Here is a 23,463-nt window from a genome sequence, read left to right on the forward strand (position 1 = left end):
CCCAGAAAATTGGAGAAATAAAAACAAACTTCCAGTAAAACGTTTTCCCTTGGAAGCCGTTTTTAATGTCAGTTTTAAATTTGTAACCTCAGTTTGTGTCTGAGGCATTAAGTCTTAAACACCAGTGGACGTTTACTTCAATAAAACACCAGGACAATTATGCAAAAAGGAAAATAATTTAACACCAGTGAGTCATAAATCAAAAGTCCTGCACAGCTGAGTTTTTTGTCCCAAAAGGTTTTTATTAGGAAGATACTTTACAGACGTCTAGACTCCTCGGGGCTGCTTGAAGTTCATGCCGACGGTGGGCTGGGTCACCTGCAGGTTGGACAGACCGCCGAAGTCCTGAGGAACAGAAAACCGAAGAACTGGTCAGAACACTCACACCAGACTGCACTGAGAAATCAGCAGGTTTTAGGAGAATAAAAGTTGTCTGAGAGCGCCAGGGTCTGCATTAAAAAAATATTTCTGTACTGTAATATTTCTTGTCAAGAAACAAAACCTCTCGTCTATTATAACTTCTAATGGGACAAAAATCTTCTAGTGTAATACTTCGACTGATGCAAAACAGAAATCCCCCATTAAAACAAAAGATACTAAGATAGATATGTGAAGTTTGACTTTCAAAGATTAGATTTTTTTAAAATACATGTTTAATTGCCAAATTTCTCAGATGTTCTCTTTTGATCAGTATTTAGGTATTGTGGCTGATATCTATTTGGCATTTGATTCACAAGATAATGGTTTTATATATTCCAAACATTAACAGGTCCAAAGAGAACCAATCAATATAAATATATATATTTTTTTGCATTAAAACACGTATCTGTGACATGCATCAATAAGTTTGTCTGAGAGCGCCAGGGTCTGAGAGGAACAGAGAATCCTTCAAACACGGGAAAGGCTCGCAGGTTGATCTTCCTGTACTATCAATGATCTGGCTACAAGGATGCCATGATCACTTTCGATACAGGATGGAAGAAAATACATATCAATATCTTAAGTCCCAGTTTCAACATGCTCATAACTTCAAAAGCAAAACGAATTTGATTCTTTCTGACCACATTAAGACCCAAAGTTTGGTTTGAGGAGCAGATTAACAGCTTTCTGTTAGAATCCTCTAAACCCCACAACCCACCTGCTGGTTTTATAAGCAACCTTTAAAATAATTTAACTAATGCTGTATGCTGAAACTGTAAAATGAGAAATGATGGCTTTCATCAAGAAAAAAGGACCAATTCAAACAATTACACAGTAACATTGTCAAAAATCACTTAATTCTGCTCATTTAAAGTTTGTTAAAAAATGAACTATTTGCACTAACCAGATCGTGAATAAAACCCATTACATTTTGTGCTCCACAGCGCAACAGTGAAACCATTAATGACTCAAATTTGACAAACAGCCACACAAAAAATTGCTAAAACTTTGAACTGCAGGCTGTTCACACAGAGCAGAAAGGAATGTACGCCAGGTTATAAAAATGTTAATAGTCAATTGTTGAGAAAGTTAGTTCAGTTCAGCTTTTATTTCGAACATGTGCGAGTAGCACAACAAAGTAAACACAAAAACAAATACATCCAATGAGAATAATCAAAAAAAAAAAATAATATAGCAATAGTCAAAACAAACGCTGTAATGTGAACGCAACATGTCCGAAAAGGAGTAGGATGAAGCATATGCTTACTTAAACCTACCCCTTCTCCACTACTCAATTAATTACTCAAACTGATTCCATTAAAAAGGTGCACAGGAAAACTGCTGTCCATGTAAAAGCTCGGTTACGTTTATAATTATATAAATAAATCCAGACCATTAAAGCCTCACACTCAGCAGTCGATGCAAATCTTAAGACATTTTTAAAGTACTTATGTGGACTTCAATTACACAAGTTAAACACTTAAGACTGGACAGAGCTAATAATGAGTACTAGAAAACACTAGTGTACCAATAGCACCACATAGGACTGATTAAAAGTTTCCTTAACTGTCTGACCTTTTGATCTTCATCTTACAGTCCATTAGTGACTGGCGCCTTAAAGCACCTCATTAAACAGTTTGAAGCTGTAAAGCCTCATAGTAACCGTCTCCCAGAACTTTATCTGCAGGATGTTCAAAACATCATTAAATACAAGTCTTACTAAACATAAAACTGAAGTTGAGTTCTCACTTCACTGCATTAAGGGCTTTTCCTTGAAGAATTTCTTTTTTTTTTCTTTTCATTTGTCTGGTATTTTCTCTGAATCCTTCTGTTTATTTGAAATGACAAATCTTTTCAATGCACTTTTCTACTCTAACATTTAATGACAGTTGGATGATACACCCCTGATCAGCAATATTTGTATAAATATAATATACCATTTCTGCATTAATACTCACTGTTTGGTGGACTAATTTAGTTTGAAATGCATTTAATATACTCATAACAGGGAACTACAAAGTAACTCCAGCTTTCAGGTAAATGTAGTAAAGCAGGGGTGTCAAACTCTGGCAAATTTGGCCCGCAGTGTAATTTTATTCGGCCCGCGAGGCAATACCAAATTATTATATTATTGTACTATAAAAGCTGACCCGCCGGTATTATACGGCGCATTTACCGCTAATACTAGATTTATTATTGTTATTTTATTTTTAAATGTATTAACCTGTTGAAAAACTATATTTTGATATTTAAATCAGAAGGATGTAAATAGAAAAGAGGCATGCGATTTTTATTTAATTTTAATTTAATAAATTAATGCCATTGATGTGTTTTTTATTTGAAATTTGATTTTGCATGTCTGCACTATTTAGTTATATATTGTATGTTTATTAGCGTTGCTAGTTCCATATTTAATGTTAAAGCAAAACATGTTTGGTATATATTAAAAGGTTTATTTGTTCAATGTTGGCCCGTGATTTTATTCAAGTTTTAAATTTTGGCCCATTGTGTATTTGAGTTTGACACCCCTGTAGTGAAGCATAAAGTAGTGGACAGCAGCTGACTACTTCTCTCACTACTGTTAGAGGGACTCACCAGCAGCTTCAGCATCTCCTTGGTGTCAGGATCAACTTCAATCAGCTCCTGGTCCAGAGCAGATACCTGGACACGAAAACACACAGAAGGAGGTTACACGAACATCTGTCAACAAACTGCATCATCATCATCATCATCAATCCCTTTGTTCTCTTTACTCTATTACTGAGGCAGGTCTTAGACCTACATTTGTAAACTTGATTTGTACTGTGGTGTGCTTTTATGAAATTTTGTACTTGAATGGGTGATGTGTGAAGTACAGTTATTGCTGTAGGCTGTTTTATATTTTTTCTATTCTTGAAATGTTTTCTTTATTGTTTTACTATTTATTCTGTTTGTTTTGAGACATGTCTATGGTGAAACCAAAGAGGAATTTCCACTCAGAGGATAATAAAGTTTTCGTATTCGAGTTTTATCAAATCTCACCACCGGAGGTCCTGAGGTGAACATTATTTTAGCAGAGCAACATTTAGGTTTATACTAGAGCTGCAACAGAAGTTTCTCTTCATACAATAAATTAATCAGTTCCACAAACAAAACATGCTTCCAGCAAGTCAAACAGAGAAATTTACTACTTTTCTGTCTTACGTTGCAGTAAGACATCTAGAAATCTGACATCTTTCACTATTGAGTTATTGTAAAAAGTGACAAAATATTCAAATCGATACTTAAATTATTGTCAGTTGCAGCCCTGCAATCAGCCATGCAGATGTACAAAAAATAAAATGTTTTAGTTCAAAGGCTTGATCATGGACATGCGACCTCTGACCTTCTCGGCGTGGCATGAAAAAATATTTCTGTACTGTAATATTTCTTGTCAAGAAACAAAACCTCTCCTGTCTATTATAACTTCTAATGGGACAAAAATCTTCTAGTGTAATACTTCGACTGATGCAAAACAGAAATCCCCCATTAAAACAAAAGTTACTAAGATAGATATGCGAAGTTTGACTTTAAAAGATTAGATTTTTTTAAAATACATGTTTAGTTGCCAAATTTCTCCAATGTTCTCAGTTGATCAGTATTTAGGTATTGTGGCTGATATCTATTTGGCATTTGATTCACAAGATAATGGTTTTATATATTCCAAACATTAACAGGTCCAAAGAGAACCAATCAATATAAATATATATTTTTTGCATTAAAACGCGTATCTGTGACATGCATCAATAAGTTTGTCTGAGAGCGCCAGGGTCTGAGAGGCACAGAGAATCCTTCAAACACGGGAAAGGCTCGCAGGTTGATCTTCCTGTACTATCAATGATCTGGCTACAAGGATGCCATGATCACTTTCGATACAGGACGGAGACAAATAAGCACACAAACACACAGCAAATGATGCATTAAATTATTCCCCGCAAAAGAAAGATCTGTTACTTCCGGTTGCACTAATAAATAAAGTCCCCGGTCGAGGTATGTTCAGTATATCACCCCACAACACTTTCTTCCCTTACTGCTGGTTATAAGGGCTGTTCCTAAAGATTACATTTCCTGCCGTTTAAACAGAAGTTTAACAGTAAGAAAACACTCAAAACTGTAATGTTAAACATTGTCAAAAAGTATTATGTACACTATATTATTTGTGCTTTGGTATAATAATTTTAATTTAAACTGACCATTTAACCAAGGACAGCAGCATCAACCAGCAAACAATAAATTTGAATGAGAAAATCAGCATCTTGAACCATAATGTGGACAGGGCAGCTGACATACACTAGACAAGGTGACCAGCCGTGTTGGGAATATTTCAAACTACTTTAAAGGCCCTGACAAGTCTGAATGCACCAGTTTACAATCTGCTGAGCTTTAAAATAATCAGGAGGTTTTAAGAAAACTCTTGCAAGCAAAGAAACCTAAACATGGCAAGCAAAATAAGGCAGATCAGTAACTCCCAATGTTACATTTTATGTTATTCTGTCAGCTCTAAACATCACCACAAACTGAAGCTCAAAAAATAACCAGGCAATTTTTTATTAATACATATATTAATGTGTAAGCACCTTCATCAACTCCACACTGTTCTGAACGAGACACATCCCATTCAAAACCAGACCACTACCAGGTTTAACCCCTTTTTATGTTTAATGCTGAAACCCTCTAACCGGACAGCCACTTCAGGACTTTTCTTAGTTTGGATTCAAGCAGAAAATAAGCCCAGTGTGTGATGGTGCATTCACTGACCTCTGGTACGTAGTTGTCCCTCCTCTCTCTCTCCTCCTCCTGCAGTTTGATGGAGATTCCTCTGACTGGACCCCTCTGGATCCTCTTCATCAGATGTGTCACATACCTGCAGAAACGTCAGCAACACAGAATATAAACACGTGGAACAAACATTCACAGCACGGCTCTGCTTCGGCATCACACATGGAACAGTGAGTAATTAAACCATGGTGACTGTGATGAAGTGTGACTAACTAATGAGACGCTGCACGTGTAAAGCTTCATAGACAGATACTGCCTTTTCTTAATTTTCAATAACCATAAGACAAGTCTTGATCAAAAGAACCTTAGGAATTAATTACAGGAGAATCTCGCCATCACATTAAGGTAAACTGACAAACAGCAAAATTTAAATTGAGATTCTTAAACTTCACACATGTAGAAAAAAGCAGATGGACAAAGCTTGATATCCCAGAACAAAACCTATAAATAAAGCTGAAGATGCCAACAAAACCCGCAAAATATCTTCTGACTTTGCATTTGGCTCTTATAATTTCCTCAGAAGACACTCAATTACCTATGAACTGTTTTCTGAGAATACAGACCTGTAGGGACCGTGGCTCAAAAGGGAACAAAAAAATAACTAATTGGAGTATTCCACACAACACTTCATTGTGAGAACAACCAATTTTGTGAGAAAAAGTTGTCTGAGAGCGCCAGGGTCTGATAGGAACACATCCTTCAAACACGGGAAAGGCTTGCAGTTTGATCTTCCTGTACTATCAATGACCTGGCGACGAGGACGCCACAGTCACTTTCGATACAGGTTATATGTTTTAAGACAAACAGTAGCTATGATAAAAACTCACCCGGCAATCTTGTTGCGGAGCTTCTTGCTGGGAATGATGGCGATCTCCTCACACACCCTCTTGTTGGTGTGGAAGTCGCTTCCCAGGCGGGTGTAATATTTCTCGATGATGACCCTGGCGGCCTTTTTCACCGTCTTGGTCCTGACTCGTCCCTACAAAGCAGAATTAAAAACAATCTTAGCAGGGACCCCACTCACCGCTCTCTACACAAATGACTGAATAAATATACTGCCTGGATGAATGAGATGAGACCTTTATGGTCACTACAGGTCTTTGTATGTACTTAATACTTACAGGCTATAAGGAGAACAAATGAACGCTTTTACAAAATGAGTTTAACATTAAAAAAATGTATCTGACATGGATGAATAAGTTTGTCTGAGAGCGCCAGGGTCTGAGAGGCACAGAGAATCCTTCAAACACGGGAAAGGCTCGCAGGTTGATCTTCCTGTACTATCAATGACCTGGCGACAAGGACGCCATGATCACTTTCGATACAGGATGGTGTAAAATAAACACTCCAACACACAGAAAAATGACACGTTAAATTATTTTCCAAAACAGAAAAATATTTTTTTTAAGGTGCGTTTTCAGTATATCACCTAACAAAACTTTAGGCAGGTATGTATATTTGCATATCACAAACGTTAAGGTCCAATAGACTCAAATGTCATTACACAGAAGGTCAGAATTAGTTAATCAGAATGTGTATTTTTTTTGTCGTCAAATCCATTTTAACATTTTATCTTACACTACATTGACAGGTGTGAAAGCAGTTGAATCTGCATTACAAGGACATTAGCTATGCATATTTTGTCATAAACATTTATGTCATGCATGAATGACAAACTCCACCTTCAACTACACACTTTCAGGCAAGTGGATACATATTTTAATGTGTTAACATCCTGCCTGGATGAATGAGATGAACCTTCATGGTCACCACACGTCTATGATATACTGTACTACTTACAGCCGACAAATTATACAACACTTAACTTGCATGCTTTGTTACACAGTTGTTTGAGATAGTGTTTAAACAGCAGTTTCTCGGTACTCTGCTCGGTTAGTCAGCTAAAACCCTCCGGGAGAAGCGCTGCAGTCACAGAAGCTAACTCCATGTTTAGCCTCTTGAGCTAACTAACGGCTACATGTATTTATAAACAGTTTGATTACTTTTAGAGGTCCGTATTCAAACGCACAGAACAACGTTGTTATTCGGCGGTTGTTGTTAAATTAACTCGATAGAACATGCATAATAACCGCGGTTCATTCAGCTCGAAAGCGGCTCCACTCCGCTTCCTCAGCTAGCGGCAGTTTCTCGGTGAGAATACCGCAAATAAAGCGCTCCGTTAATGTCATCGAACATCAATACTGCGGTCACTATGTCAAATATATACTCCGGTGTCCATGGATGAAACATCCGCGGAAAATATACCGCTGTAAAGCCAGGATTAGTTTAGATTGGTCAGGTAGACATGTAAAAATTACCCACCATGTTGGATCGGCCTGGTAGAAGAGGACGAGCAGACTTCCGGTGGAAGTTTAAATCGACAGACGGAAGTTAAGAACAGCAGGTGCGCCCCCCGCGGCTGGAGGAGGGAACTACAACAACAAGTACTACAAAAGATAAGATAAATTAAATTAAATTAAATTAAATTAAATTAAATTAAATTAAATTAAATTAAATTAAATTAAAATTAAATATAAATTCAGATAAGTAGAGAAATATAAAAGATACAATAAAACAAGAAAACATAAATTAAGAGGTATATACAACCATGGTACGGTGACAAAGCACAGCTCAAACAAGTACAATATAAGTAAACCCCACCGCCTTACACCTGAGCCTCCACCCTTGTCTGTCACAGAGATGGGGGTGAGGTTGGAACTGGGAAGACTTTGCTCTAGGAAGGCTGCTGGTCCAGATGGTGTGTGTCCACGGCTACTTAAGGACTGTGCTGCCCAACTGTGTCAACCTTTCCACAAGATCTTCAACCTCAGTCTACAGTTGGGGCGAGTGCCGGCACTTTGGAAAATTTCCTGTGTTGTGCCGGTACTAAAAAGAAAATGTCCAGCTGAACTTAATGACTACAGACTAGTAGTCCTCACTTCAGCGGCTGATTCTACGCCTACTGAGAGTTGAGGTCAAAGACAAACTCGACCCCCTGCAGTTTGCATACAAACAACACATGGGAGCGAACGATGCTGTCTGTTCTTTGATTTTTCAAGCGCATTCAACACCATCCAACCCAACATAGTCAAAAACAAGCTGACAGAGATGGAAGTGGATCTTTCCTTCATCTCCTGGATCACAGATTACCTGACAGGTAGCTCACAGTATGTCAGGTTGGGGAACTGTGTTTCTGGGACATTAATGAGCAGCACAGGGGCTCCACAAGGCACTGTTCTGGCTCCACTCCTGTTCACACTGTACACAGCGGACTTCAAATACAACTCTGAGTCCTGCCACATCCAGAAGTACTCGGACGACACTGCTATTGTGGCGTGTATCAGGAATGGACAGGAATCTGAATATAGGGATCTGATAAAAGCCTTGGAGCCTGGAGTCACGAGAACTATCTCCTACTGAACACCTCAAAGACTAAGCAAATAATGATCATAGATTTTCCGCAGGTTCAAGCCCCCTCTAATTCTCCAAGAGCTAACAGAGTAACTGAATTTCCCCTCTAGGATAAATTAAGTAATTTTGAATTTGAATAAGAGTAGAAGTTAAAACATGAACTATACAAGAGCTTTTAAAGACAAAGTTAGAATGTAAAGTGATAATTGTGTGGTTAATAGCAGCATGTACACCAAAAGCAAAACAATAATACTGTAAATACTAAATGATGTAGTAAGCTTATAGAATATATTAACTTATTATGGTATAATATAGTAAAGTATAAGGCATAACATTCAGCATTAGGTGCAATATAATAGTAGTAATAATAATATAATATAGTATGACATAATAACTCACTTTGATTTATTTAGAAATGTTACCTAATTTTTACTTTCAATATGGACTAATGTGCTGATTATTTTTTCTAGAAAAAAATGTGAAAATGGTGAGAAACTGCATCACAATTACCTGGAGCCCAAAGTGACACCATCACAATGTAGTTTTGTCGAACCAACAGTCCAGACCTCAACATGATCACTAAATTATTGCAATTATTAACATTACTCAAAGGAAAAACAGCAAATTTTCACATTTGTGAAGCTGGAACCATACAAATATGTATATAAAATTACTTCAACTGATAAAATAGTTTCAGTGCAGAAACATTTCCCAATTAAATGTTGAGTATAAGAATAAAGTGGCATGAAAAGAAAAGACTCAAGCAAAGTACTAGTACCTCAAATCTGTACAGTACTTGAGAGCATGCACTTTAGTTACGTTCCAGCAGTGACTATTAATAGTACATATACAAGTGCAAAAAAGGAGAAAATTAATAAAATGTATGTGTTTATGTGAAATGTGTGTATGACTAGACAGCAAGAATTCACTGAGGGGAAAAATAAAACCAGACCTGAAATTATTTATTACTCAGAGAAATTGCAGATTTATTGCAAATACATTCTCAGTGATTCTTGTCTTTGTACAACAAACATCTGTGTGTGCTCAGAGGAATAATACATTTCAACCTGTTTGAAAATGTATTTCAAATATCACATTCAGTTGAATTTGAAAAGAAATTGGTCATTTTTCCTTAAAGCTAATTATTTAACAGAACGTAAAACAACTTTAACAAGAGAAAAAGCATGTTCAAATACATCAAAATGTCATAAAAGTAAACTGCAATTTTCAGGATCATTCTGTTTGTGTTTTAAACTAAAAATAAACAGACAGACTGTCGCCCTGAATGAGATAAATACAATCTAATTTGTGTTATTTGTGCCTACTGGTGTCTTAAATGAAACAAAGCTGAATAAAATTCATATAAAACGAACACGTCCTTTCACTAAATTCAAGTGAATTTATGTGTTTATCGTGTAAAATCTGTTGGTTTCACTTACATTAGTCTAATTTAAAGCCATGACAGTATTTACTTTATACAGTATCAGCTACAGTAATCTATATTAACTAGAGAGGTTGAATCTATGTAAAATAGTTTATTTTAAAGGGACAGTCCAAAATTTTGGGAGCCAGAGGAGAAGATGGATTTCGTTTCTGGGTCCTGTACAAGTGCTGTTTAGCTTAGCTTAGTTTAGCTTAGCTTAGCAAAAAGACTTAAAGCAGAGGGAAACTGCTAGCCTAGCTCCAACAAAAGTAAAGATACACCTTCCAGCAACCAGTAAGTAACAAAGTTAATTTACTTTTTAATCCAACAGTGATATGTTTTCTGTATTTTCGGATGTTTAAAAACCAAATAATGACTATTAACTAAGAAATATAAATGCAGATTAATTCAAATTGCCTCAAAATTGCACATAGGACCACAAACAGCAGAAGTATTAGTAGAAGAAGTAGTGGGCTTTTAATTCTCAGGTAATCTTACCTTACCTGAGTTTTTTTGGTTTTTACTAAAGTAAAAGATTTGAGAACTTCTTCCACATCTGCCAACATCTCCTAAACTGTCATATTAACACATGTAGGATTCAACTTCTTCTGTTGTTCATGATAGAAGCTCATATATATCTGCATACTGTCCTTGCTTTCCCAAGAAAAGTTTTTAGCCTTTAACCTACATTAAGAAAAAACTGGTCCCAGACCTGTAAAATGTTGGACTGTTCCTTTAACTATAGCAGTTATGTTTATAACAATATGTAATAATCTACTACAGATCTGATTATTTAACTTCTATTAAGTGTTTTACAGTAAATTTACCAAAAACGTGCAGAAACACTATTAAGACCCTTTGAATGCGTTGTGTGAGTTTCATGAAGTTTTCTTTAGCTGCAAACTAAAGCAGATATTTATGTCAGGTCCCCATGGAAACATTTCAGGCCCAACGTTTTCCATGTGTCAGTTGGTTAATTACACATCTTATTGGGCACTTTATTGAAATTATAATGTGTTGCAATATTGCATTCATGCTATTGTGGAATTAGATTTTTATTTTCAAGTTTATTATCATTTTTTTATGAACATGAATAGAAATTGAAAAATAAATACATATTTATGAGTTATTTAAGTATGATCTCAGTTTTTTTATTCCATATTTATTCATTTCCATATTAATTTTACTTTTTATTTACCTCTGTATTTCCTCATGAATTGGGAAGTAAGTAATGACAATAAATTAATACGAAAATAAAATAATTATTTTCTCTTTTCATTTTTTTGAATTTATATTCAAATTAACCTGCATATTTATGTGACAACTGAAGCTTTTTTTCTTTCTTTTTTTTACTGTTTATATTTGTATTTATTATAATGGCAGCTTAAGCTCTACATAATGGGATTCATAACATTACAAATGTTATTTGGAACTATTTAATTACATTGAAAGAGGCCTCTTGATGGAACCTGCATCAATGTCTTGTCTGTAATCTGTGTGGAGGTTAAATGTAAAACTCTTTTCTGTTTTTTCAGTTCATAATTTTCTTGTACAAATTAATCTACAGCAGCAGAACTGACGGGTGGAACACCTTCTTTCAGTGGAGAGCTCACGTCAAAGGCAAAACGTAATTTAATCTTTTGAAAAAAAATGTTTGGTTAATTAAACATGAAGCATTTCACGGCCTGAGTCTCATAAATCCGATAAAGTGCCAATGAGTAACAATAACTTTGCTTTAAGTGCATGCACAAAGTGAAACACACTGACGATTGCTGCTGTCAGCCCAAAACACACAACAACGCCCAGCCACACTGTACACACTACATGTACACTACCTCTGAAAAGTTATGAATCAGCTGTTATCCTTTTCTTTTTCTCCTTCAATAAGATCTATTTAAACAGAGGTAAAAAACAGTATAATTCAGACACTAAATGCAATATTTACATTTGAAGGAGAATAAGAATGACTTTAAATTCTGTTTGTATTCATTTTAAACATGTGGTACACTGAAAAAAGAACCAACTTAATTGAATTGTTTCATTTGGTAACACCTAAATGAATTAAGTTCTTTCAAATTAATTTAAAATCAGTTGTGTTAATCCAATTTATTAAATTCATTTGAAAGAACTTAATTCATTTAGGTGTTACCAAATGAAACAATTCAATTAAGTTGGTTCAACTATTTTCTTTTTTCAGTGTATTGAAAAAGTATCAAAGTACTGATACTTTTGACAATTTTTTAGACTGGACCTGATCACGTTTCAGTGGCAGGAGATTCCAAACTTTTCAACGGCAGTGTACATTAAACTTACATAATAGTATCTTTTATTTATACTTGTCATGAAATTGTATATTTCATGCATGCAGTCTGCAGTCTATCTCACTGAAAAATTCAGATAGAATCAAACTGGTGTGAAGTCTAGAAATAGAAATGTGCACTAATGTGAAGGCAGGAGCAGTTTTGTGCAGGCAAATGAAGGCAAATGTCTTAAAGGGAAACACACATTATTCTAAAAATGTCTACATCTACTGACTTAGCCTCTCTTGAGCGACTGGTGTTTTAATTTTTTAAACATGAGGTCAGAAACTAAAGTGCTCTACAGTGTAGAAACTATGGCCTTCTTTCCCAGTAAAACAGACAAGTCGCCTGCTGAGTCGCTTGTGAAAAAAGTGCAAATAAGAAGCTGAAAAGTTGCATATCGTCGAGAAAAACCCCCCACACTCAAACACGTACGATCTGATTTCTGCATTCAGTGTGGATATGTTTGATGTGTCGTCACGGTAACGGCAGAGGCACCAGCACATTGACGTAGCTGATGGGGAACAGTCCCGACTGGCTGCCGATTGAGCCCTCGTACCAGTTGGGGTCGACCTGATTTGCGAGGATGATGACGTCGCCCTCCTTGAAGCTCAGCTCGCCCTCGTGGCTCGAGTGAAAGGAATATAGAGCCCGGCAGCAGGGCTGATCCAGGACCAGCTGACTGTCAGCTGGGGCGAGAGACACAGAAACATAGAGAGAGAGAAAATGATTTAATCAAAAATTATAATCCAATAATATAATGATTCAAACATTTTTGAACTTTTGATATTTATGTGTATATATTTGTGTATGTATGTATGTATGTATGTGTGTATATGTGTATGTATGTGTGTATGTACGTATATGTATATGTGTATGTGTATGTATATATATGTATATGTATATATATGTGTATATGTGTGTATGTATATATGTATATATATATATATATATATATATACATATACATGTATAGCCTTTTTTTATTTTAGCAGTCGAGTGTATATATTTGTGTATGTATGTGTGTATATATGTGTATGTATGTGTGTATGTACGTATGTATATGTGTATGTATATATATGTATATGTATATATATGTGTGTATGTATATATGTATATATATATATATATATACATGTATAGCCTTTTTTTAATTTTAGCAGTCGAGTGTATATATTTGTGTATGTATGTATGTATGTATGTGTGTATATATGTGTGTATGTATGTGTGTATGTACGTATGTATATGTGTATGTATATATATGTATATATATGTGTATATGTGTGTATGTATATATGTATATATATATGTATATATATGTATATGTATATATATGTGTATATATACATGTATAGCCTTTTTTTATTTTAGCAGTCGATTCAGCTGTTACCTTTTTTTCTTTTTTTTTCTTTTTTTCTCTCCTGTTTTCCTTATTGCATTACTTTCTCTGTTGTATTCTCCTTTTTTTTTTTCTTTTTTTTTTGTAGAGGATATGGGACAATGGGGTGGGATGGGTGGGGGAAAGGGGGGAGTTATTGTGTACACTTACAGAATCTGTAACCTGTTTTTTGTTTAATTACAAATATCAATAAAAAGATTTTTCAAAAAAAAAAAAAAAAAATTATAATCCAATAATATAATGATTCAAACATTTTTGAACTTTTGATTAAACAGCAGGTTGAATGCAGGACTTTTACGTAAAAGAGTATTTTTTACAGTGTTGTATTACTACTTTGACTCAAGTAATTAATCTGTATTTTAAGGTTAGACAGGCCTTTGTACGTATACACATGATATAATTCTACCATTAATTTCAAAATGATATGCTTTAACAACATAACTAACTAACATTTTTATAAAATTCACTCAAGTAATTAATCTTAGTACTTTGTGCAACAGCTATGGAAAATACTTTTCAATAGTATGACAACAAACAATTTATTTTGTATAAATCAAAAACTGAAGAAACACATAGTTTAAAATGACTCCAGATAAAGCATACATCTAAATCTGGTAGAAATATAAATCTTAAATCTTTGTGTTGCTTCTCGAGGTTTGTTAGTGGATGTCAGTATTTTCTTACCGTAACAGGAGATGGGGCTGCCGGGTCTGGACGGTAACACTGTGAACTGCTCTCCTGTCACAGAAAGAGGAAAATTAATTTTCAAAAATATTACAGTATTAGACACTGAAATGTGAAAGTGGAATGGTATTTTATAGGAGAAAACCTGAGGAAATAGTAGATGTGATCGACGGCTGGTGGTGGAATCCGATGGTGGCATTGTGTTCACTTCTGAGTCGGATCTTTTTCGGTCTGAACCGTCGTTCTGGTTTGTTACTGGCCGCAGTCAGCCTGTTTAAAAAAAAATGTGGACAGAACATTTAAAACTTTATTAAAACTTTTTTTTTTTTAAATTCACTTTTTATTGAGGAATTTTTTTAAACATTTTATCCAGAACAAAGAACAAGAACAGTTGGGGTGGGGGGTACCAATACCTCACAGCGTCATCATTTTCTCCTATCATCATTCTTTGCAGCAGTCTTTGTTAGTTAAATGACAGTTTTATATAAAATCAGAACTTGTAGGCTTAACATATTCTGTCCATTTTGACCAGGTTTTGTAAAATTAGTCCATTTTTAACTTTAGATGAAAAGTCACTTTTTCCATTGTGTAGATGTCTTGTATGATGTTGATCCAGTCCTCATTTTGTGGTTGCTCAGGTTTGAGCCATCTCCTGGTAACGGCCTTTTTGCTTGCTGCTAAAAGAATATAAAGCAATTTCTTGTCTGCATTGCTAAAGCCGTCTAGTAATACGTTTGCTATTTTTTAGTTCGTTTTGGTTTAGTGTTCAATTGTTTGTTGGTAATTCATGTCATATCGTTTCTTTATGGCATACCCTGACCCTTGAATTATGTTTTGACCCTTTTTGTGAAGAGCCTTTCTTGAGGTTGTTACACTTCAACTTGTTTATTTTTATAATCCTCACCGTTTATTGTTTACTTTTCAGCATGTATCTCTTTTGAATTACCATTATTTTATATATGTTTATATTTCTGGTGCATTCTTTATATTTTTTATTGTTTATATTTTGTTTAATATGCACTTTGAATGCACACCTACTTTGTATCACAGCTGCTGCACAGCAATGCCTATCTGGATTAATAAAGTTTCATTTTATCTTTTATCTTAATCCCGGTACTGACAGGTCCAGGACTAAAGTGCCCTTGAGCAAGGCATCTAACCCCCCTCCACTGCTCCCCGGGCCACTGCTCCTTGCATGGTGTGTTCACTTGTGTGTAAAAAAAAGGTTGGGTTAAATGCAGAGGTTGAATTTCCCCATTGTGGGATTAATAAAGTAATCTTCGTCTTCTAATTTGTACACTAGTATTTATCAACACCAGGTGTAGGATTGTATTGATTTTGGTGATTGTTACGGCTGTGGACTGTCTCTAAGCCTCTTTCTGGAGGACAGGTGTGTTCTCCTCTCTCTGTGTGTTTCAGGTCCTGCCACGCCCCTCTCTGCATACCTGTTCACTCACACCTGAGTGTGATCTGCTCGTCAGGAGAGCTGTTATCTACCTCCAGATCCCCTCTCCCCTCTCTCTTGCCACTGACCTGCTCTGGTTGACTGCATATAGTTTGTGTTGTAGCTGCTCTGTGTTTTGTCTCACAGCTACATATAGAGTCAACTTGTTAGAGTGTCTGGAAGCCTGGTAGGGGTTCTCTGCCATTTCTGTTAACCTGTTTTCTCCTGTTTTTGCTTATTTAGGGAGCTTAGCATTGTCTGTTTTGTTTGGTAGATTTAGCTGAATCTTATTTTCCAGATAGTGATTGACTTTTGTTTCTTATTTTGGCCTTGGAGACCCTGAAGATTTAGCTGCTTCCTTTTTCTGTGCTACATAGTTGGTTTATCTCTGTTTATTCCATTTGCCTGTTAATAAATATTATAATTGTTTAACTTTGAGTCCATGCAGCCATTTTTCTGCATAGTTTTATGTTACCAAATATGTTACTTCCTGTGACCCCTAGACCTCAAACTAAGGTCGTAACAGTGATGCTGAGGTCTTCCCTCTGGAGAGACATGATGAGTTGAAGATGGGCTCACCTGGCCTGCATGTTGCCAAGGAGACCCAGCAGGGTGCGGTGGGCGTTGTGGTGAAAGTCCAGCAGGGCAGCGACCAGAGCTGCCAGGCGACGGAGCTGATCCACCTGCAGGAGGAAACATCACGATTACCTAAGTAAAGGATGTGAATATTTCCTCCACCTCTGCACCTTATTGCTATCAGACTCACGTCACTCTGCAGCAGAGTGAACATGCTCCTCTCTGCCATCTCTTTGGAAGTGATGAATTTGTCACAGGCCTGTTGGACCTCTTCAGCTGGGACTTTCCCTTTTCGTCTCCTCTTGTAGTCAAAATCCAGCCGACGACCGTTCACTTTCTTCAGCTGGTACTGAGGAACCAATCAGAGTAAAGGTCAAGAATACACACATGGTTAGTAAGTATTTGGACAGAAATCCTTATTTAGACTTTGAGCAGTTCCTGTTTTTTTAAAATTATATTCTGCATATGAAAATTCTATTTAAAGTTGGACAAATATGTGACCTTGCAAAACTTTACCTTTGCCATAAAAGGTCATTTTATTTAATGTCTCATCTTTAAAAAAACAACACAGTAAAATCTTTGATCTCGGATATGAATATGTGCATCAGTTTTGCATTTCTGTCTTTTTTTTTATTTTTAATTTTTTATTAAAGTATTTATTTAATTTTTAATTTTTCAACATATAATACAAACATTTACAAACAGCTGAGACACCAAAAACAGACAGAAAAATAAATAAATAAATAAAATAAAAAAAATAAAATAAAATAAAATAAAAAAATTTAAAAATTTAAGAAAACCAGGCAATCAACCCAAAACGAGGACAACAACATATGCTTACTGTGACAAGTCCTTAATGTATCGAACGAAATAATCCCATACTAAATGGAAATTCCCTTTAACATTGTTTTTCCTGGCAATCATATATTCAAAAGAGTCAGTCTCTGTCATCAGTTGGGTCCACTCTGCAAGCCCTGGCGTGCACATGCTCTTCCAGTTCCTCAGTATCAGCCTTGCTGCGGTAATGAGGCCTGCAGTTATTAGAGCATTTTAGTTTTCAATTTAGTGCTGCCCTTTGTTGACATCTTGTGACAAAAGTGTACTATCTCCCAGGAGACAAAACAGTGGAGATTCTGGTAATCTTCATCCCAGCCAATCTCCCAGTTTCCTTAATACTTTTCTCCAGAAAGGTAATACCACTGGACATTCCCAAAAGGCATGCAAAAATGTACCATCGTCTCCCTTACACTTCCAACATCTGTTGTCTTCTACTAAACGCATTCTAAAAAGCTTCATAGGAGTATAGTAATATCTATGTATGCATTTCTGTGTCTTGATGAACACGAGCCTCCTCTCACCCTGATCTCCTTCAGCTCTGTGTTATGGAGCTCCTGCAGAGGGTCGATGAAGGTGCGTTTGACGTCAACATCCAGAGCATCTTTGGCCTGAGCGACCTGCTGCAGAGCTTCACCCACATCAGTCAGAGCTCCGCCTGAACAGGATGAGGACCAACCAGAGGAAAAAACGTTAAAGTATGCTAGGATTAAAATCTATATATACAAAAGCAATTCACTCTGGATTTCCACGCCTGACTCATCTCAACTGTAAGTCTATTGAGCCTCCCTATCTTTCGGAGTTTTAAAGTGCGCTACAAGGTTGGATTTTCCAATATTCTAATAGTTTCCAGTGAATATCAATGTTCAATGTGTATGTGCTGGATGGTGTGGTACCTTATGAAAAGTAAGTGTTTTATGGAGTTGCAGACGTTGTAGTGTGGCATGTAATTTACGAATACATACTTCCTATGGGCACTGCACTAGTTAGTTAAAACAAAATGTAAAAAATATGAACTAATTAGAGAAACATATTTCCAAAAATTTGAATCCGTCAAAAAAGGTTTTTTAAAATGGTCAGATGAGGAAAAACTGCCGCTCCTCCTCGGGGAAGAGTCACAGAGCTGTAGATTAGATTAGCAGCAGTCTATGTTTCTGGTTGTTTTGTGTTTTTGTTTTTATTTTATTTTTTCTTCTTTTTTTGCTGGGACAGTTAGATTGTATAAATTATATGTTGATTGTAATTCAATGATTGTAAATATTGCTTTCTTTTATTATTAGTTTTTCTTTTCTTTTAAATATAATAATTTATTGTAAATATTGCTTTCCTTATCTTGTTATCTTTTTTTCTGATGCTTGCTTTGGCAATATATACATTGTTACGTCATGCCAATAAAGCCAATTGAATTGAATTGAATTGAATTAAAATCTGAATGTACATGAGTTTTAATATCAGATGGTCCAATCCAAGTAGGATTGATTATGTATTATAAGACTTTTTGAAATAGAAAGAATAAAGTACAAAACATTTGTAGATTTCCAAAATGTAATTAGTCCTTAAAACTCGTGCCTTTCTCAATGTTTGTCACATTCCAACAGAGGCATCGTTCATAAAAAAAATGTTGAAACCAACATTGTACCAAATTCAGAAGCAGCTCCGAGCTCCTGGCCGTACTGCATCATACAGTCTCCCAGCATGCCCTCTGTCTGAGGGTAACCCACCGACTTCCCCTGCCCTCGAATCCTGGACATCGTGTTGAGCATACTCAGTTTAGCTCTGTCTGCTGTAAACAAAAACAAATAAAACAAATTTACGTCATATTGGCACCGATTAGAAGACAAGATGGTTATACTGTAATTAATGTGTATTTGTTTTATATCTTTGTTAAAGAGAAACTGCATTGAGATTATGTTTAATAAGGATTATTTAAAGTTTGTTTTTATGTACAATATTACTTTTGAGTGTACCATTCCTAATCCTATTAGCATGATCACACCTTTAAACTTATTTCATTTCTTTAATGCACTTTTATTTTCTTAAATATTTTTAGGGCAGTTTATTTCTGCACCTTAATTGTACTATAGCTGAATTTCTGGTTCTGGGTTATTTTGGCCATTTATATTTGAATCTTTTTTTTAATATAAAATTTGATTACATTTTCATTTAGTTTCCAATTTAACTGTGAATTTAAATGTCATTTAAAGCACTTTGAACTGCTTCTGTTTGACTCGGTTATGCAAAAAGAAACAGCTTGGCCTTATAATAAAGAAGACTCATTTTCATTTTGGACTTTTCTCTCATAAAAGAGTTTTCACTTTCAATGGCTGAAAGTGTCTTCCAGCTCACGTTAAACCTCACTTTAACACCTGGGTGTACCTGCAGGATTTATGACATCACAACTAGTTTGGAGCCAATCAGGATCCAGTATAATAGCTGAAAAAGTGTGATATAGATACTTGAAGCCTCAAGGTCACAAACTGTGAACTAGGTCTAAACTCTTGAAATAAATAATATTTACAGATTCAGAGATTCTGGACATTGACATGAGGGAGAAGGAGGAAATTTATTTTTAAGAATTTGCCGCTATTTAAGTCAGTAGTTCTCAACCTTTTTGAGTTGCGACCCACAATTTAACATGCATGTTGTCCGCGACCCCCGCTCACTGAACACAATCTCACGCGCACAGTTCAGATCACCCAAAAAAAGAAACAAAATAACAAAAAAAGGAAACAAAATGACCAAAAAAGACTCAAAATGACCACAAAATGACCAAAAAAGACACAAAATGACCAGAAAAGACACAAAATGACCCAAAAAAGAAACAAAATGACCAAAAAAAGACACAAAATGACCCAAAAAAGACACAAAATTACCAAAAAAAGACACAAAATGACCAAAAAAAGAAACAAAATGACAAAAAAGGAAACAAAATGACCAAAAAAGACTCAAAATGACCACAAAATGACAAAAAAGACACAAAATGACCAGAAAAGACACAAAATGACTCAAAAAAGACACATAATGACCCAAAAAAGAAACAAAATGACCAAAAAAAGACACAAAATGACCAAAAAAAGACACAAAATGACCAAAAAAGACATTAAATGACCAAAAAAAAGACACAAAATGACCCAAAAAAGAAACAAAATGACCAAAAAAGACATTAAATGACCAAAAAGACTAAAACACATGAACACTTTAACACAGTGGAGACAGAGCTGACTTCCAAAATGATTTGGCGACCCCCAGAAATCATCTCGGGACCCCAATTGGGGTCCCGACCCCAAGGTTGAGAATAGCTGATTTAAGTAAACTGTTTTGTGTAAAAAAAATTAAAAAAAATATCTGACTCAAATCTGATTGCCTGGTATCAGACAGAACTGTCTGAACTGTGACACTCTGTTTCCATCTTCAGTCTGATGTTGCCTCCACTTAAACATGCAGTTCACACAACACAACTTTAGACCTGATGTTCTTCTCACTGACAGTTTTTGAAGCTTGCAGCATGTTTTGTTTATTACCTGGGTTTGGTTGGAGGAACTCTGTAGTTCTGGACAACAGCTCCACCAGCAGAGAGTGGATGACCACAACACTCTGACAGAGAGATAAAGCAGTCAGTTGTGATCAGATGGAGGTCTCTGTAAATAAAAATACACAATAAAAAGCTGTATTCACAATTTTACCTTCTCCATCTTCAGGAAGTCGTCGTCCATCTTTGTTCCTTCAGCTCCCATCAGCCGCTCATTCAGCAGCTGCAGGAAGAGTCGAGGAAGTAACGTTAGCAGCAGATGTAATAGGCTACTGAGGTTGAAGTAGTCGTGTTATAGCCATAAGAGCAGTAGTAAGAGGGAGCTATATTTGCATTATTATATAAGTAATGGGAAGTAAATAAGTACTTGTCCTCAAGCACTGTTCTTAACCCATAAGAACCCATGGTGACACCCTCGTAACAAACACTTTAAATCGTCTAGAATTTAAGATTAAACCCATTTAACAAGTCTAACCCATTAATAGGGTTTCCTGTATTGCATTTAACTTGTTCTGACCATATTTCCTGTCACAATTTTGATATATGTTATGGAGATGCAAATAAAAAGGCAAATGGTCATTTGTTTTTCATTTATTATTAATGTGTTACTTAAAAATAAATCTGAAAATTTGTGACAATTTGGTGTTAAACGGCATTATTAATGTCTCAATTTTGATATGTTGTGGAGATTCAAAGAAAAAGTCAAATTTGTGTTTCTGTAAGCAGAAAATGTCTAGTTTATTCATTTTAAAACAAGAAATATTATGAACACAAATACCATAAACGCCCTGTAACGTTTATGTCACATCACAGATCTTTGACATTTAGGTGTAGTATTTTTTTTAAAAACATCATAAATGTGTTCTATGTGGTTCACTTGGTCTGTGTTATATCCCCCATAATTTTCCTTTAAAGATTACTGGGTCTGGGTTCTTATGGGTTAAGTACAATCCACTCAATTAAAGATTTTTGCAAACAAAACATCTGAAGTGCTTATAAAATCAAAATTGTCACATGAATGAATGTATTAATGACAGAACTGCAAATATGTATTTAACCATTCAAGAAAAAAAAAGAAATACGATTACTCTTCAATTAAGTAACATATTTTGATGTTCTTTTCTAACTAGTAGTAACTGTCCCAGTTCCTCTAAACATGTAATTTTAGAGGAACTGGAGTGAGGTCGGGGTACTTCATGTGCTTGCAGGTCGAAAATATTTAAAGTATTTGTCTTGAGACAATGTTTTCATTATAGAAATATAGCAGAAATCCATAAAAAGTAGAATTTAACTTTTATCCCAAATTAACTGATTTGCCCTATATTTTCCTTATTATATTAGCATGCTTTTACCTAAGTAAGCAACATTTTAAGTGCAGGTTGAGTACTTCCTGCAGCCAGTTTTGGCTGAGCTGTGGTTTCAGGATCAGTAGTAGTAGAAGCTGTTAAAGTTTATTAGTAGTAGCAGTAGTTAATAGTCCTTATGGTAGCTGCTCATTTTTAATACTGGGGGTAGTAGTAGAGATTAGCAGCAGTAGCCACAATCGTATCATGGTTATATTAAATAACGTGTACATTGCAGGTTTTTAAGCGGGAAACACTGTTAAAACCCCTATTTTTCCATTAATCATTTAATTCCATCTGATCTGATGAATCCGTATGGAACCGGTGGGTTAATAGTGACGTGACGGATCGATATTGATGTTTACCGCCAGGCCCTGTGTCGCAGTAAAACCACAGAGGACAGCTTGAACGGACCCACACATTAATCCTATCCCCCGTTTCAGTGAAAAAACAACAACAACAACAACAAAATAAAAAAACACATTAGCGTCGTTTAACCCAGCTCGGCCTCTGTTTTTCCCCCGGTTTGGTCCCGGTTACCTGGCTGGCTTTGTGGAGCTGCTTCTTCATCCCGGAGACCGACATCTTCACCGGCGGTCCGGACACAATCACCGGCCGGCCGGGGATCAGCGGAGCGGCCACCGCTTACCAACAGGCTCCATCCTGTCTGAGATGCTCGGTCCCCCGCAGAGACTCACTGCACCGAGCCGCTCCGCCCCTCCGGATGAGACCCTGTATAGTCATATTACATAATGTATTATTATAAATATTACGTTGATTATTTATTTATTGATTATCTATACAGTCTGTGGTTGATTATCAGGTTCATGTAGCCTAAAGGCATGTATTGCAACTTTATATCTATGTTTTTAACATAATGTATGTATTTCTTAAAAAGCTTACGGTGTTAAAAGGGGATTTTTTTATTTGCTAAAATGATCTACGTAGGTATTTTGATTCAACAATACAAGGCTCCATACATGTATCAGTCAGTATATTTTATTTTTCTATTGTAAAAATAATAATAAAAATATGACTATATTTGTTTATATATATAATATAAATTAGAATATATATATATATATATATATATATATATATATATATATATATATATACTAATTTATATTGTTAGGGTTTAATAAAATAATTTAATTTAAAATAATTTCTGCAAAGGTTTATCCAGAGCCGTTTTTCTTTTCCTAATTTTTTTGGGGAAAAATAATAATAAAAATATGAGTGTATTTGTTTATATATAATATAAATTAGAATATATATATGTATATATATATATATATATATA

General features: G+C 35.4%; 2 protein-coding genes and 4 non-coding genes across 6 annotated transcripts; all 6 read right to left on the reverse strand.

Moving 5' to 3' along the window:
* Positions 1-221: 221 nt before the first annotated feature.
* On the reverse strand, positions 222-7,606 carry zgc:114188 (40S ribosomal protein S17-like). Its single transcript, XM_059335298.1, has 5 exons — positions 7,540-7,606; positions 6,045-6,196; positions 5,197-5,302; positions 3,016-3,081; positions 222-345 (listed from the first exon to the last, which is right to left on the reverse strand). The coding sequence occupies exons 1-5, from the start codon at positions 7,540-7,542 to the stop codon at positions 268-270; spliced, it is 405 nt and encodes a 134-aa protein (XP_059191281.1). The 5' UTR covers positions 7,543-7,606; the 3' UTR covers positions 222-267.
* Positions 849-975, reverse strand: LOC131974033 (small nucleolar RNA SNORA71). Its single transcript, XR_009394606.1, has one exon. It is a non-coding gene; the product is annotated as a small nucleolar RNA SNORA71 (small nucleolar RNA).
* On the reverse strand, positions 4,192-4,318 carry LOC131974035 (small nucleolar RNA SNORA71). Its single transcript, XR_009394608.1, has one exon. It is a non-coding gene; the product is annotated as a small nucleolar RNA SNORA71 (small nucleolar RNA).
* LOC131974036 (small nucleolar RNA SNORA71) lies at positions 5,880-6,003 on the reverse strand. The gene has a single exon (XR_009394609.1). It is a non-coding gene; the product is annotated as a small nucleolar RNA SNORA71 (small nucleolar RNA).
* Positions 6,420-6,546, reverse strand: LOC131974034 (small nucleolar RNA SNORA71). The gene has a single exon (XR_009394607.1). It is a non-coding gene; the product is annotated as a small nucleolar RNA SNORA71 (small nucleolar RNA).
* Positions 7,607-12,219: 4,613 nt separating the features above from the next.
* Positions 12,220-22,923, reverse strand: sh3gl3b (SH3-domain GRB2-like 3b). Its single transcript, XM_059335290.1, has 10 exons — positions 22,701-22,923; positions 20,972-21,040; positions 20,810-20,882; positions 18,928-19,071; positions 17,813-17,946; positions 16,645-16,803; positions 16,458-16,561; positions 14,580-14,704; positions 14,435-14,488; positions 12,220-13,040 (listed from the first exon to the last, which is right to left on the reverse strand). The coding sequence occupies exons 1-10, from the start codon at positions 22,743-22,745 to the stop codon at positions 12,829-12,831; spliced, it is 1,119 nt and encodes a 372-aa protein (XP_059191273.1). The 5' UTR covers positions 22,746-22,923; the 3' UTR covers positions 12,220-12,828.
* Between the last annotated feature and the right edge of the window lie 540 nt (positions 22,924-23,463).

This window comes from Centropristis striata, chromosome 6, assembly GCF_030273125.1.
Source record: "Centropristis striata isolate RG_2023a ecotype Rhode Island chromosome 6, C.striata_1.0, whole genome shotgun sequence".
Classification (NCBI taxonomy): Eukaryota; Metazoa; Chordata; class Actinopteri; order Perciformes; family Serranidae; genus Centropristis; species Centropristis striata.

Excerpts from the sequence above, each read along its gene's own strand:
- sh3gl3b (XM_059335290.1), bottom strand. The coding sequence starts at position 22,745 with ATGTCGGTCTCCGGGATGAAGAAGCAGCTCCACAAAGCCAGCCAG. Across the intron at positions 19,072-20,809 it reads GTTCCTCCAACCAAACCCAG|CAGACAGAGCTAAACTGAGT; the intron begins GTAATAAACAAA and ends TTTTGTTTACAG. Across the intron at positions 14,489-14,579 it reads CACATCTACTATTTCCTCAG|GAGAGCAGTTCACAGTGTTA; the intron begins GTTTTCTCCTAT and ends TTTCTGTGACAG.
- zgc:114188 (XM_059335298.1), bottom strand. Across the intron at positions 3,082-5,196 it reads GGGACAACTACGTACCAGAG|GTATCTGCTCTGGACCAGGA; the intron begins GTCAGTGAATGC and ends TTTCGTGTCCAG. Across the intron at positions 346-3,015 it reads AGGAGATGCTGAAGCTGCTG|GACTTCGGCGGTCTGTCCAA; the intron begins GTGAGTCCCTCT and ends TCTGTTCCTCAG.